The sequence below is a fragment of the Argopecten irradians genome, chromosome 1 (assembly GCF_041381155.1).
Source record: "Argopecten irradians isolate NY chromosome 1, Ai_NY, whole genome shotgun sequence".
Classification (NCBI taxonomy): domain Eukaryota; kingdom Metazoa; phylum Mollusca; class Bivalvia; order Pectinida; family Pectinidae; genus Argopecten; species Argopecten irradians.
The window spans coordinates 38,524,525-38,541,907 of NC_091134.1; the positions used below are offsets into that span (position 1 = coordinate 38,524,525).

The following is a 17,383-nucleotide window of genomic DNA, read 5'->3' on the forward strand; positions in this document are numbered from 1 at the left end:
TCAAGTTTAAAGTAAAAAAATCATCGAAAATGGAATAATAGCATTTAAATACCATGAACTAGTTTAAAAGTTTATGACTGATGGCTATTCTTAAAAATGTATTAACCAGGTAAACACATCGTCGTATTTGGGATAAAGTTGCCGACTCTCTCATCAAGTGATTTTACGGTGTACTGATTCATTAAGTGAACATAAACTGAAGATTTTGTGGTGAACATACTTATACTGGTCTTATTGACATGAAGCTCCATATTTTCCCTCGATCATCTGTAGGTCTAGTAAGGAAATGTTGGGAGTGCATGATACAGTGCAAATCCTTGCCTGACCATACGTTTGGTCAAGCACGTCCACTGATGAATGACACTTCAAGTGTAAAGCGACTAACAGTCAATAATCTGGAACCGTTCTTACAGGCTTATGATACATTCATGTTAGACTGTGATGGAACACTATATGGTACTGATCATGTGACCGAGATTCCAAATGTGCCAGAGGCAATATCCAAACTAAGAAATATTGGCAAGCATCTGTTATTTGTCACTAATAATAGCATGCATTCAAATGAACGTTATGTAAGCAAATTCAAAGAGGTTGGATTTGATGCAGATGAATCTGACGTTTTTGGTGTGGCCAATGCATCTGCGTTGTATTTACGAGACATTGCTAAAGTAGATGGGAAGGTTTATGTCATTGGTGGGCAAGGTGTGAAACAAGAACTTGACAAACACCAACTAGAAAATTTTGGAGCAGGCCCTGATCCAGACCAGGCATCATGGGACCCGAAAAAACTACTTCAAATGGAATTTAAGGAGAATGTGCAAGCAGTGTTGGTTGGATTTGACGAACATTTTCACTATAACAAAGTCTTTAAAGCTGTAAGTTATCTCTGTGATCCAAAATGTCTCTTCGTGGCCACAAATGTAGTGGAGATGGCAGTAAAAATAGGAGAGGGGCGGGTTCAACCTACTACAGGTGCACTAATTCAGACAATTTCAGTACCAGCAAAGCGGGATCCCCTAGTGGTTGGCAAGCCAGGTACACTTTTACTGGACTGTATACTTCATAAGCACCCTGGCATTGACTTGAAGCGGACAGTGTTCATTGGTGATGGTTTGCAGTCTGATATTGCATTTGCAAACAATGTTGGAATAGATTCAGTACTTGTATTAACAGGATCTGGATCCATGGAAAAAATAGACAGTCCTCAAGTTACACCAACATATGTGATGGATTCTTTTGAACTGTTTGCAAAAATATAACTTTATATATATTTATAGGTATATTATTATAGAAATACATTTTCTGAATATTAATAGAATATACTGAACCATACTGAGTTACTTTCTTTCATGTTACTTCATCAGTACTGAATGAAGGAAACAAATTAAAGGGAAGTTGTTCTGATAAATCAGAATGTTATATTGATCATTGACTTCACTACAGGATGCTACAGGTCCATTGTCACATAAATCAACCTTTGTGAAGAACTTGTTTATGATGTCAGGTTATATATATATATATATATATAAAGCCAATGTATGTGACCCGACTGACCTTGAATGAATGTCATGGTCACTCATTTGAACAAACTTTATTTGTAGGGCCTCTAGCTGGGTCCTTTATGCAGGTAATATAAAGTTGTTTTGTTTGTTTGATTGTGAAAGCAATTTACTTGCACAAAGTGTCAAAATTGGTTACCCTCAAACTAAACCTTCATGCTCCTGAATAAACAACAATCCATGATCACTTTAAAAAAAATTTAATATTGATAAATGATGAGAGTTTACTGCCAGCAAGAACTGGGTAATATTCTATAAAGCCCCACAGGAAAAATGCTTAAGTACATTACATGTATCACTTTTAAGAACAAAGCAGATATACATATTCAAATATTCAATTAGGATTTCTCAAAATATGTAAAATATCTTAACAGAAAAAATACTTTGGCACATATTTTCTGTCAATGTTTAAATATTAATGTCTTAATACTTAAGTGGATGACTACCAAATTATTGGTAATAAACACCAATTCTGACATAACTATATGCACACGTATCTTGATGTAACTCAAAATTTGATCGATATCCAAATATTTGCAATTCTTTCTGAATGGGTTATTGAACTTATCAAAAGCTTGTCAAACCCGTGTTCTCAACATTATCAATAGTACTGTTACTTTATATAGCTAGTCATTTATAAGTATATTATTTTCCTCTAAATGCCAATCATCCTAAAAAATTCCATTATATAAATTATTAGTATATACAAATGTTCTTACATATGTTTATTACCACCTTAGCTGTAAATTTAATCCACAAAATTTACCATTTCTGTCCTTTAACTGACTTGAGACTTTAACAAGCAATTGCAAGCTAAGGTTATTTTATTTCAAACTTCAGAATAAATCTTATGATATTTATAGCTATGTTTATTACATGAGAAATGTGTAATTCTGGAACATTTCACACAATAATGTTTTAAAACTAAGAAATTAAATGTGCATTACTTTAAACCTCTTTAAATATATATGCAACATAAATTGTATTATCAATACATCACACCTTATAAGAGGAATGTTCAAATTATGTAAGCATTTAATGAAATATATATTATATATGCTATTTGAGGATATAGCCCTACTGACATGATTAATTGAACTTTTCTCCAAGTCAGCTAGCTACCTATATAATATATAGTTAGGTGTATACAGGGCCGTTTTCGTTTATTTGGAACAACTTAACTGGTCTGACCGTTTGTAAAGTCATTATTTCAAGTCTACCAATCCTTATGGACCTGCCTTTTTTGATTCAGGCATGTGAAGGCTTTGTCAAGGATCATATGAAAACAGCATACAATCACAAGATCCGTCTTAAATTCATTAACAAACAACTAGGTCCAACCAGTCGAACCGTATAATCGAAACATCCAAGCAATATTTGTGCAAAAGGGGAGATAACTCTTAATAACACTAACGCAGAATTTCCATTGGTAATGGTAAGTTAATTTAGTTTAGTAAAGCATGATCAAATGAAAAGAATAACTACGCCAATTAACAAAACATTTAACAATAATAATAAAAAAAATCCATATTTTTTTAGATATAAGTATATATATATCCATTGCAAAATTAATTTGTGCTAAACTAAAATCATGGAGTGTAAAGTAAAACACCCTAAATCTGACCTCAAAATTAAGCAAGAAAGTTGAAAAAAGAATGAATGTTAAGTTTGAAATTGAAAAAAAAAATGTATGTACTTTAAATTAAGATTGTATCTTTAACAGTATTCATGAATTACCATGACTTGTATAGTATCAGTAATCTTAATGATAATAACAAAACAAATAGCACCTTAATGATTGATTCCACCTTTATATGTTTTCATTGTTTTTGTTCTCCAACAAACATAAGTGTAAATGTTCTCTGTTGCAACGATGTGATGACAACATTATCAGTATCAAAATACACATGTTCACAGCTAAGTCAAAACATTCCTGTAAGAGGCAGCTTTCATTGAGGAAATAGACATGAAATTGACCAGTGTTAGGCATAATTGTCACATGAAATTGATTCAATACATTCATAGTGTTATCTTGCCCTAAAACACACTGTAGACAAGAATTTGTTATATCTGAAATTTTCTCAATTAATTACTTTACCGTGAGTTTTTGAGTTACATACAAATTTGATATAACCCATGATAGTTTATTTCTGTGAAAATAAACGGCCAAATACTTTCACAAGAATAAATAATTAGTTAAACAATGCAGAAACCACTCTTCAAAGACATTTTTATAATTACAAAAGAAAAAGAAAGAAATCACATAAATGAAAAACGAAAATATAACAAAATTGCTCGATGTCTTAACATGAAAGCAGATTTTACAGGTGTTATTTATATTTGATCTACATGACTCACTTTGTTGAATGAAGGGAGCACTCGTATCACTACCTATATCGATCATTTCATCATGATTTCATATAAAAAAGTACAACTACAGAATATTGTGTAGGCTATATAAATCACACTTAAGTTTCATCTTTTAAGTATAACATTATAAATGTAAGTAGAGATGCTTGTTAAGGCTATTCTTATAGTAAAGATAATGTAGAAAGTACCTTTCCGTACCCGACAGTAAACAAGGGAGGTAATAAATTAGTTGGGGTGATTATTAGGTATCAACGAATTCATGTTACGATATACTGATCTGTCAGGCTAGAGGGACTTTAATTGGTATACTGTCCGAATAAAGACAGATTCATATATTCTGTCTTTGAATATTACATAGTTATCTCCCTTGTGGGTAGGTATATATCACAATATTACAGAGTTATCTCCCTTGTGAGTAGGTATGTATTACAATGTTTCAGAGTTATCTCCCTTGTGGGTAGGTTTATATTACAATATTACACAGTTATCTCCCTTGTGGGTAGGTATGATATCACAATATTACAGACTTATCTCCCTTGTGGATATTTATCAATGTTGTAGTTATTACATTTATGTGACCATTTCTCTGAGAAATTTGATGTTATGATCAAAAGCACATGATGTAACCATCCATACCTACATGTACCTGCAAGGACAGATAACTCTGTAATATGCAAATGCAACATATCATATTTCTTGTAACTGTGCCCGTTCTTCTGTAACGGTCAATTCACCACTGTTTCTGTAGGCATTGACAATATACAGTTTAGCCTCATAATCCCAATTCATAGGTCTTGACGGCCCTGCTTAATACCGGAGTTTCGAGATCCCAAATCGACGTGGGTAAAGTAAAATTTGTCGTTGATTAGTCCCACCATCCGGTGATTATGACATCATTATTTGACGTGAGTTTTGTGGTGTCATAATCACCAGATGGAGGGACTTATTGATGGTAAATTGTACTTTACCGACATTGTTTTTGGATCTCGAAACCCCTGTATTCAAAATGTTCTAGTGGTCAGACTCAACTATCAATATTCAGAACATTCAATGTTGGTACCGTTGACTTGGAGGTTGCAAAGTTAGATTTTATATTACCTTCCTTAATTATTATACATACTATGGATTATGCATATGTAAATCACAGTAAAAAGTTGTATATATGAACATTGAACATGTACATATGAAGATTGTGATGTTGTCACAATACATACAGTTGTATTTTTAAATATATAACCAATTGCATTGCAATGCTTTGCTATATCCTATGAATCTACTTTGATTGTATTTTCTTTACTTCTGGGCCACTTATTTATGAGGAATACTGAATATGCATATGCTATTTATATATCATGTGTTCATATGTGTCACACCCGGAACAAAAGTATACAATACAAGTAGTACTCGTGGGTATACACATAATATTGACTTGCGACTAGAAAACATATACCATATAATTTTATCACAAGAATCCACTTATACCAAGAAACATCACAGAAAAAATAAAAGCTATTTCTATAACTACTGTTCTTGACCCAATTAACACTTAGAGAATTCAAAAAAAATCGAAATTCCCTTTACAAAAATGTTGCAACAGCACTAGGTTTAAGTTGATTTGCAACAGAAATAAAATTATTTATTAAACTATGTAGTTTTCAATACATTATTTATTTTCCATTTGAGTTGGTGAACTTAGATATTCAAAATAGGTGAAGGGGACACTTTCAGAAATACATCCATATATATGTATATGGCATTCATTGGGTCAAATTCAGTAGGCTATGGAGACAAGGATTAAAATATAAATGAAACAATACAAAATATCAGGATATGTAATTAAATGTCATGAGAGATACAAAAACTTCTAAGCAATCATGATCAATTAAATAAAACAATGAACCTGTCAGCAAACCACAAATCTGTCCATACTTCCAGAAGATATAGAAGAAAAATGGAAATTACACGGTAAATTTAAATCAGATCAGTGAAAATGTAACTAATGTAGATAAATAATTTCCGACTGATGATTGTCATCAGAAAACTTGAGTATTTTTAAGTAATACTAGACCAAGTAAATTTCGAAAATCACATAAAAATGAGATCAACATGGCTATTACATGTACCAAATATGTATATACATATAAGGCCAATTACCGGTATATTTTATAATTTGGTATTAGTACTTTGGACTGTAATTAGGTACTTAGTATGCAAAATTTCGCTGACATGCCATTAATTGTATGTCACCGTTTCTCCATTTTATTTACTAAAAGGCTAAATTCATGTAGACAGAGGTCGGGATCCCTTGCCTCGTTTATGGTAATTTCAAATTGAAAATTGATTCTACGTATCAGTTCAAAGCTTTCCATAAAGTGAAATCAGCCAACTCATGCGCTTGTCAATATATATCATGTATAACAAATTATAGGTAGAGTTCTAATAGGCTCTGTGAGCACCGATTACAAGCCTTTTGATGTTGTTCGATCTAATGATTTTTTTTAGAAGCACTTACTTATATCTGCACTTTGAAGCTTAAGCATGCAAGAATTGATGTTCATGTGATAAGCTTGTATTTTTCTCATTTTCTTAACAAATAAATGATGTTAATTACTTTTGATTTATTTTGTTTAACATTCTATTAACAGCTAATTTGTCATTTAAGGATTGCTAGGAGGTAAAGGGAAGGAAAGGAGAATCTAGAGAAAAAACTACCAACCTATGGTCAGTACCTTAACTACTGGGAAACAATTAATTACCAGACAAACACATATTGTACCACTCAATACCTGCTCACAAGAGCAAGTACAGTGGAACTTGGTTGATACAAACTCGGATAATTCAACGACCCGGCTTAATACGAAGTACTATGCCGGTCACGTCCGAATTCCCTCTTTATCTTTGTTTAAAGAACTCAGTCAGATAATTCGAATTCGGAAAACTCGAAGAACTCGGATAATACAAAGTAAATTTAGGGTCCGAATGACAAAAATCATACATAAAATGTTCTTATAACTCGAAATAAGATTTTTTGGACAACAAGTTTGCCCAAAATGCCGATTTTCTTTTTCATAAATCTGCTGTAGAACAGCATTTCAAAATACATGTATATATCTCAGTTTTATTGCTATAATTTTGCAACTACCATCGGCGATTTTGACATCTCCCTTGTTCACATCATTTTACGACATGGAACTAGTCTAGGCCCGTTTTCGGAAGAGTTCGGACAGACGTTACTTAGTTACGATAGTCACATGACGTTGTCGGCAATGATGTTACAATGTCGGCTAACTTTGGCTTGTTTGACTAAGTGGGACCCACCTAGCGATGTTCAATATTTATTTGATTTTTATCAAAATATTCCGAATCCTAATCACTCATATTGACTTCGATTTAGTCCTGTCTATGTATGATTTTCAACATTCTTCTAACTCATGAAAAAAATAAGAAAAATACGGATATTGGGCCTTTAATTCGAACACTCGGACAACTCGAAGTTTTATCTCGGTCCCTTCGAGTTCGTATTAACCGAGTTCCACTGTAGCTCATTTCTTAAAAAGACACAATAGAAGAAAGACTACATATACACTAATACGTTACAGTTTTACAGTTCAGTATCTGTGAGAAATGACGGTCCTCAATATATTTGACTGGATGTTGGTGGTGATACCATCGTGATAATGCTTGCTGTAGACTACTGTTGTTCACACTCACGTCCCGCTGATAAAACCACTTAGTCAGTAATAGAGTATGTGCAGGACATGAAGTAATAAACAGGCCGTCATGGACAGACTGTTTCACTGGCTGTAGGGCTCGTAACATAGCCAACTTATACTCGTTAATCACAACAACTTCCTGTGGTGGACACTTCTTGAACGGACAAGTGATGGCCAGAGCATTGTTAATGTACCAGGAGTCATGGAGAGAGCTGATAAGAAACACTGGTGTGAATAAATAGTTGTAGAAGTAGAGGGGGTCCATGCAGCGATACGTTATCGACGATGCGAGACTGGATGTGCACTCCTGGATGGCTGGAGCATCTACAACAGATAGTAAAACCTGCTGGTAATCTGGTTTTTAGTGTAAATTTTCTCTATTCAAATATATTGAATATAAATTATTCAGAAGGAAAAATAGACGATGTAATTTATATAAAAGAAAATATTAAGACACAGAAATTGTTATAATAAAGTTTGTGAAAAACAGAAATTTTTCTTTCAAAAGTGGACACAGAAATTGTTATAATAAAGTTTGTGAAAAACAGAAATTTTTCTTTCAAAAGTGGATTTTTTAAACTTCAAAGGCGATTTTTCAAAAACAGAAAATATTATTTTTTGAGGGTAAATTCTCTGACAACATTCACAACATGGAACCAACTGCAAAGGGAGCAATTTGGGGAAGATTCCTCTTGTGGTTTGTGATTATATATTACCTTGTAGCTGGTTATTTTCGCAGAGATGGTATTTTCATGATTACGCAAGTCATTGCTATAATCGTACAAATTCTATCAGCAAAATATGTGAAATGGTTGAGTTATGTACATATCCTTAAAACAAGATCGTAAAAAAATAAACTGCTAAAATTTGATGTCGTCGTTTATAGTTTAAATCGCAAAAATTTTGACCCTTGAAAATAACTAGCTAAATAGTATATTAAGAACATGTTTAAAAGGGAGGGAAAAAGGGACAAACAGAAAGATGGATGAACAGATTACAGATCATAGATGAAAGGTAGATTGAATGGCTTGCTTGGTATTGAGTTAGGCTAAAATGGTTTGATGAAGGAAAGTTGTTGTTTTTTAATTATAAATGTGACTATTGTATTCACTAAGAGCAGTTCTCTAGTCATTGTTTACCTGCTATTTGGTGAAGGTGAAAGACATCTTTTAGGGTATCCTTCATTTTGTGCTTGCCATAGATGTTCTGACTATCCACAAATAGCATCCCATCAAGAAGTGCATGTATGGATTTCACGGATGTTAGTTTCTTCCGTAGATGGTCAACATTGATAAGAGCAGCCAGACCTCCAGCTGTTAAAACAGAATTTAGAGCCTTTTCAGTATTAAAGGAATGCATAGCTATTCTGCAAAACAAAAGTAAGGTTTTTGCCTTAATATTTGTCATTTAGTTGTGATGTTGTAGAGGTAAATGGCATTTATGTGGTAATTCAATGTTGAAATTGGTAATATCATCAATTTTAATCAAATCTTGATCATTCTCTCTTAAAGCACATCAAACACCTTCATCTGTCACAGTATATGAGACACACAAAATTTCATAACTATACTGGTACACAAAAAATTAATGTAGAAAGATGATAAAAAGGAAAAATGCCTATCAATAATGCAAGCATGATCTTATTTATGGTAAAAGTATCACATAAAGTTGTTTTTTCTTTTCATGACTTGACTAGGCCAAGTGTTTATCTCATCAGACCACACAATACTATGTGACTAAGTAGGAGGGATGGAGGAACGGAATCTGGGACAACTGATGGATAATCAAAAACTGTTGCAAAATTTTGTACACTTTCTCTTGGATTATTTTGTGGCTTACATGAAGATCCAGCGAGGATAACTTTTTCAGCTGCTCCAAAGTTGGTATTCATCTGTAGGTAATCAATGACTGCTGTTAACACATGTGTCCCCCGTAGATACAACGGCTTCCCCTGATGGATCAAGGGTTCCGGTCTGTTGCCTGTAGTAGACAACAGTAATTACACCGTTATTCTTGTACACTTTAAACAACTTCAATTCTGGCCTGTTTCCTGTTAATCAACAGCAGTCACATCGTCATCCTTTTACACATTTACTTACCGCTTTATTCAATATATATATATATATTTCTTTTAAAATTGGGGGTAAGTACAGTGAATCATTAACTTAAAACAAATAATAATCCGTAAACACATTTCATTACAGAAATAGACAAGTTAGTGTTGTTCAGAAGTCATTATTTTGGTTTAGTATGGTTTTAACTACTGAGAGGAATGAGTCAATACGACGGAGGCCCCTCTAATAAAATGCATTTTGATTACAAATGATTATTTGTGTATTAAGTTTTAATTCAAAATAACTGCTTTATTACACATGTCAACTTACCTAGGAATGAGCCACCATCACAGTAAAGAATTTTGACCATGTTCCAGCGGTAAAAGTCAGGATTTTCCTCTTCATTTGCTGATAGAATACCAGTAAAAGGGAAGAAGATTGGAGCTATGGCACTTGATCCTAGAGCTGTAAAACTCCTGTAAAAGACAGATATTTGGGTACCAGTAAGTGTTGTTCCTAACATTTAGGTATAGACTGTCAAGGTTCTCCTTGCCTTTAAGTGTTTTTTCTTAAATATCTCCTTGCCTTTAAGTGTTTTTTCTTAAATATCTGAAAACTTCTCGACAGTTTGTGATTTGCAAGCTCTCTTTTGCTCTCATAATCTATCAGTATATAAATTGACAATCAATGATGTCTGATGCAATATCTAATCATGATCTTCTAGAAGAGATTAGAATTTCTAAAGACACTACTGATAAAATTACATTACTACCAGAACACAGTCATACCGTACCTGTTATAGCAGTCAACAGGTGTACTGCACCAGGCTCCAGGTGATAGGTAGATAATCCAGTTGGTGTTACCAGGAAACTGACCTACAACATACAATATTTACTGCAGATACATGCATTACATTCACAAACAGAAATAGAGCATTGCCATTGACCTTATGGAACTTAACCATATTTCTCAGCCACTTTTGTAACTGACTAAATGGTTACTTGGGTAGGTGTCAAATTTAAGTTGTAGGTTTACAAAGTACATATAGGTGCCATTGGCCCTTATTAAGATGTTGTTTAGCCTACTCTAGATTTTAAAACCATGAACTGAAGGCCACAAAGATTTTTTCAAATGAAATAACTTTGTATTTTTCTTTTGTCCCAGCTTGCTACTGGCTGAAGATCAGGCCTCAAGAACATGAAGTCTTAATTTCAAAACAGTATAAGTTTAGACAATCAAAAGTGACATAAAAAAGGTTACATCATTTCTGATTGCCTATAGGTCTATACTTAAGTCTAAGATTGTTTCATGATCGAGAAGCCATATTACAATTACGGAGTCTTCTGCATTTTTGAAAATGAGTGAAAAATACCAAAAGAAGACAGGTGAGCTGTATCATTGCCAAAAATTGTTGCTGCAATAAAACTGTAATACCAAAACCAAATGTTCTTAAAAATAAAAGACAATTTGAATGTATAGATCCTTATTATATATGAATTAACAAGTGTACTAACCATATCTTATGTAATAGCCTGGAGGCGTGCCATCCAGACAGAAGGCAGAGCGTGACTGGGCAAATTGCTTGGGTAGAACCACCAACTCCCCGTCGGTGTCACTCGCCATGTGGTACTCCTCAAACATTACCCGCACGTTAGAGATAGTACGTATAAGTACCAAAAGTAATACAATAACCAGGAGGACACAGATCTGTACATAGATACGTCGACAGGTACAGGAGATGGGAGACAACTGGAACTTCTGCATGTTTAACCCTACAGGGACAAAGGTCATGGCCCTACGGGACTCAGTGCCAAGGTTACGTGCCATCTCCTCCTCTGATTGGTCGGTTGAAGATTTGCTGTTTTCTGGCTGCATTGGATACAATACCAATCACAGAATATTCGTCTATGCAAAGGCAGCCCTCTTGTTGAAAGTATGTCTAACCCATATCATCCAAATATACCTGATAAAAAAAGAAATAGCCTATTTATCTCTAATCTAACCATCATCTCCAACAAACACACTGAACTAGTCTGGTACTCTGTTATAAGTTTCACTTATCTTGGGTCCATTCTGCAGGTAGGGCATTAGAATTGTATCTGCTGCCCCTATCGCATGATAAGTAAAAGGTGACTAAATAGGATTTTATCTTTTCTCTTCTTCCTACCTGACCTTATTTTTCCTAACGTCTCCATTGATACCAACTCGATTTGGCCTTTTGCTGAGAGCTCCCCCTGTGAGGTAGGCTCTAGGTTCTGTCCCCTGGCCGAGACAAAAGTCTATAAAGTGGTAGTTTCTGCTCCTGCTTACAGCTCAGCATACAGGGAGTAAGACGACTGGTTGGCCCGTTGTCAGTATAATGTGACCGGGTGGGGTGTGTTGCTTGGTGTCTTCGGTGGCATGCTTCAGAGATAGAGCACTATAAAAAGGGCAATACTTCCACTATACAAGAAGACACAACACGAACAAACACGAACATACTGCAGTTACTAAAAACATGTACCTTGCACTACATACATGCTACACTCTGCATACACAAGAGGCCGTCCTTACATGACCTTGGTTGTTAATAGGACATTAATCAATCAAGCAAACAAACTATCTAGAATTGTGCAGGGAGACAATTTTAGATGTATCACCCCTGCCCTCCACAGAGGGCCATAATTGTATATGATATATCAATGTAACTATATTTTAAAGCCTAATTAAAAAAATAAAGCGAAACAACTCTGGGTGAACAGGTTTAGGGCAAAACAACCTGGGACCTGATGAACAAATGTTATGAAATTTCAGTGATTTATAATGATATACAAGATAGCTCCCAGCCGAGCTTGCTATTACAGTCCAAAAGTCAAAATATAGGTCACTGTCACAGCTAACTTTAGTATGTATTTTTCGATGTTATAAAAGTAAAATTAAGAAATTAATAGTACACAGTATACAATATCTATCTTTATTCATAAAAGAATTCTGCTTTAGTGGTGAGGCCAGACTTAAAATAATGTTGGTTTGCCCTTTTCCGACCTGGAATTTTCAGAATGGGTCGGTAGGTAGGAAAATTATTTTATTTTATTTTGCAAAACTCAAACTTATATAGTTTTGACTCAATTACCACAAATTGTCCCATCATTGTCAAAACATAGATTTATCACTGGATGTCACAACAATTGAAAATGTCCATTGTCCGCGTGTAGAACAATCAAATCACATGCAATTGTTATGACGTCATAAACAGCTGTGACTCACACTACACATGATGTGTCAATACAAGTACAAGACGTATAAGAAAAATAATCAAACATGGGCGTTTTGTCTGGGCAGGGTTAGCATTGAACGTCTTTACCCTCGGGAAAGAGTCTTTAAATATTTTCTGGACCATCGTACATCAACTGAATTTCAAAAAAAAATCCATACGTCCGACGGTGGACTTGTACCTTTGACCCTTGACCCCAATATTCTGACATTCGACCATGTTACATCCGACTACCAAAACGTTTGAAGATCCATGGAATGATTCAACTTTTACCGTATTTGACCGCAAATAAGACCCCCCACCTATTTTGACACATTTTCAGACTTAGGGGGGATGTCTGCAAATAAGACCCCCACCTATTTTTCAGTTTACTGGATGATGGATTTGAGCAATGGAGTAATTAAAAATATCACCAAAATGACTTTGTATCGGAAATTCTTTTTGTTTGTTTTATCGGCATAGAAAAATCACGTAGTAAATAACTGTTTGTGTGCTTGTTATTTTTGTCATTTAATTCAAGTTAATTCAAGGTTGATTTAATTTAATCAATAACTACGAATTGTGGATAGTGCTCATATTTACTTGGAGGTTATTTTCAACAAAATACGCCGATATATGTTTTCATGAACATTTCATATCGGCATGGTCAACACGTTTTAGTGTTCGTACGGCTTGTCATTTTTTACATGAATCGGCAAAGATATTTGTCATTGATGCAGATCGTTTCTGCAGTCGTGGATTCTAACTCAATACAATCATTACCTAAAACATCTACTTAAGGCATTTACAGTTTCAAATATGTTTATTTGTGAACGTAACGTACCTGTAGTTCACGATCAGTTGGAGAAACCATGCTTTACTTTTCGGCCGCCATGTTTTGTTTACGCAGTCAGTATAATATGATTAGCCGCAAAGTTTCGTATTTTACTCTGGAAACAAAAATACTTGCTACGATGTTTTAATGCAGTTAATACTTGGATAAATATCTGAAATATTATCAAACTATCGTCGTATCAATAGCAATACCGATCAAATTCCCAAACACCCGGTGTGAAAATGTGAAAGTATGGCTTCAACCCGGCGCCATTTTCCTACACATGTGTGTACGATGTTACAAACAACTGCATCAGTGCATGTCGGCACGTTGAAGTTAAATCACGATCGTTTGCTCATTTGGCTGAGACAAATGTACGTAAATTTGAATTTGAATATTTTAAAAACAGGCGAAACAAAAATTTATACCGCGATTCACCAAAGGTTTTCACACGGCACTGGAAAGTACACGACAATAAAAAAAAATTTCACTAGAATATTTCAATAAAATTTTTTGAGTCGGGCCGATTTTCATGGGTCGGTCGGAGGAGGGCAAACAAACAATATTTTAATTTAGGCCTGAAGATTATATATTCATCTGGGTTCCAATCTGGATACTCGCACCTGGGGGCTATCAGCCTCAGGTGCGTTAAACGCACTCGTTCTTGTCCTGTATCCATGGATGCTATTTATGTCATAACTGAGTATGGATACATGTACATGAAGCTTATAAAATTGTATAAAATTAGAATTCCAAACGTAGATCAACTAATAGATGATAGAGTTTGTTCATAAAATAAATGCAAATATCGGAATTATATATTACAACCTGATAAATAGATGCTTAAAAATAAGAAAAATGTTAGCCAATCTGGGTTACATTAACGCATGACGTTAACATTTTATTATGCTACATTTTCCAGACTTCCCTAAATTTTCAAAGCAAAATGACAGTTAATACGTGTAGGCCTATTTGTAAATAAATAACACGGATCAGGTGACACACAAACATTGCGTAGTTATCTGATTATAAAATAGCTCACCTATTAATTTAATGTCACAAGAGATTAGTGAAGAAATCCTTTACTTCAGTTTCTTGTCAACAATAACCGATGGGCACCGCCATCTTCTTTCAGGGGAAGCAACTTAAAACATAACTAATATTTGACACGTGCTAATCAAAATATCCGGATACTTGCGCTCTTTCCAGAGAGATTGCTAAGCTGTACGCCACTTCTGTAATTGTATTGAAATGATTTTTGTTCAACATTAGTTGGTGAAAACACCCCAGGTAATGAGCCAACTTTTTAGAAAATATTTTGGTGGACCCAAACTGGAAATGGGTGAATCATATTTGTTAATAATTAGAATATCTCTGAAATAACACTGAAAATTTCTTCAGTTTTTGCCTTAAAACATCGCCGAAATTTCATTTGTTAAATATTGCCTACAAATTTGTGATCACAATATCTAGTTATTTAAACACGATTTTGATAAATTTTGGGTAAAAAAATGAACCCTGTCATACACCTCTACTTGACAACTTTGATTTGGCCATGGCACAGGCCCCTGGAACTTTTTGATTTTTAAGCGCGTTATAAGGGTTGGCATTAATGTTGATACATGAAAAACATTTGGATTTTATAAAATTGGTACGTGGGTAAATTTCCGCTTATTCAGAGGCCGTTTTCGTTTATTCGGAACAACCGGTTCGACCGTTGGTTAAAGTAATTATTTCAAGTATAAATCCTGACGGACCTGCAGTTTTTGATACAGGCCTGTGAGGGCTTTGTCAAGGCTCGTCTGAAAACAATATAAAATCATCAGGTCCGTCTTTAATTAATACACGAACAACTTGGTCCAACCAGTCAAACCGTATAATCGAAAACGGCCTTAGACAGTTGACTACAGCTAATTGAAACACGTCTTGTTCTTGTAACTGGTTGTACCATATAGAAAGGTTTAAAAGGTAAAAAAGAGGAAATTGCTTTCTAAAAACGACAAACGTTTAGAATATTTCAGTTAAAACAAAGCAAGTTATATGAGAAATGGAACAAGCGACAAAAAGATAATGTTAGATGTTAAAACAAGATTCAGTCTGTCAAACAAACCGATTTCTTTTATGAAAATAGCAGTAGGAAATGAACAGTTTTGGGATGTGTTTTCAACGAAAAAAAATACGATTGAAATAATCCATTTGCTGTACCTTCATTTGGATTTTTGTTTGTTTTGTAAAAACGTATGTATTGTTTACTTTTTTTCCGAGAATGTGATATTAAGTTGTTCAGTCAAGCCTCAGAGTGGTCTTTGTTTTAAATGGTTATTTTTGAGGAAATTGATATTTCCACATGTTGCATTGGAGAACTAAAGGGTAAAGCAGAGTAAAATTGGTTTGTCATATTTTCCATCATATCATCAAAGTCTTTAGAAGTGATAATACTTGGTTTGGTTGATTTTTGTCCTATTAACAGCCAGGGTCATGTAAGGACGGCCTCCCATGCATGCAGTGCGTAGCGTGTGTGAAGTGCGAGGTGCGTGTTTTAGGAGACTGCGGTATGTTCGTGTTGTGTCTTATTGTATAGTGGAACTCTTGCCATTTTTATAGTGCTATATCACTGAAGTATGCCGCTGAAGACACCAAGCAACACGCCCCACCCGGTCACATTATACTCACAACGGGCGAACCAGTCGTCCCACTCCCTGTATGCTGAGCGCCAAACAGGAGCAGAAACGACCACTATTATATACTTTGGCGTGTCTCGGCCAGGGGACAGAACCCAGAGCCTTCCTCACAGGGGCGAACGCTCAACTCAAGGCCAAAAGTGCGGCGGTGCCAAGGGAGGCATTAGGAAAAATTAAGTCAGTTAGGAAGAAGAGAAACCATATGGTCCTAAATTTAGTCGCCTTTTACGATCATGCTATAGGGTTAGCAGGTACAATTCTAACGCCCAATACTGCGGGCATATAAATGAACCATAGTATCACATCATAAAACTGTCCCTGCAGGTAGGGCGTTAGAATTGCACAAGCTGCTCCTATTTCATGATCGTAAAAGGCGACTAAATTTAGGATCTTTATCTTTTCTCTTTTTCCTAACTGACTTTATTTCCTGATGCCTCCCTTTGAGGAAGACTCTGGGTTCTGTCCCCTGGCCGAGACACACCAAAGTCTATAATAGTGGTAGTTTTTGCTCCTGCTTAGCTCTCATCAAACAGGGAGTGGGACGACTGGTTCGCCCGTTGTCAGTACGTGACCGGGTGTAGTGGGTTGCTTGGTGTCTTCGGCGGCCTGCTTCAGTGATATAGCACTATGTATCGCCTGCACATCACCACAAAAATAGTTATTTACAGTTGAACACATTGTTAATAATTCGGTCAATAAATACTAAAATTATCGAGCGGAAACCATGGATTTATCTATTTTGACGATTTTAAAGTCCCATAACTCTTGCAAATATTGACGGATTTTGACCATTATTGAACTCATCCGAGATCTCATTGATGTAAAGCAATTTATAAAATTTGATTGAAATTGGACAATAAATATACAGTGGAACTTTGTCGATACGAAATTGAGGGTCAAATAAAACTTCGATATATCCGAGTTTTCGAATTGAGCGAG

The 17,383-nt window shown here is 34.9% G+C and overlaps 2 protein-coding genes across 2 annotated transcripts; one reads left to right on the top strand and one right to left on the bottom strand.

Annotated features, from left to right (window-relative positions):
- The first annotated feature begins 112 nt into the window (after positions 1-112).
- LOC138327128 (glycerol-3-phosphate phosphatase-like) lies at positions 113-2,290 on the top strand. The gene has a single exon (XM_069273114.1). The coding sequence runs from the start codon at positions 240-242 to the stop codon at positions 1,257-1,259; it is 1,020 nt and encodes a 339-aa protein (XP_069129215.1). The 5' UTR covers positions 113-239; the 3' UTR covers positions 1,260-2,290.
- On the bottom strand, positions 1,744-14,984 carry LOC138327117 (uncharacterized). Its single transcript, XM_069273104.1, has 7 exons — positions 14,806-14,984; positions 11,211-11,659; positions 10,490-10,571; positions 10,027-10,172; positions 9,482-9,622; positions 8,782-8,955; positions 1,744-7,966 (listed from the first exon to the last, which is right to left on the bottom strand). The coding sequence occupies exons 2-7, from the start codon at positions 11,569-11,571 to the stop codon at positions 7,515-7,517; spliced, it is 1,356 nt and encodes a 451-aa protein (XP_069129205.1). The 5' UTR covers positions 11,572-11,659; positions 14,806-14,984; the 3' UTR covers positions 1,744-7,514.
- Between the last annotated feature and the right edge of the window lie 2,399 nt (positions 14,985-17,383).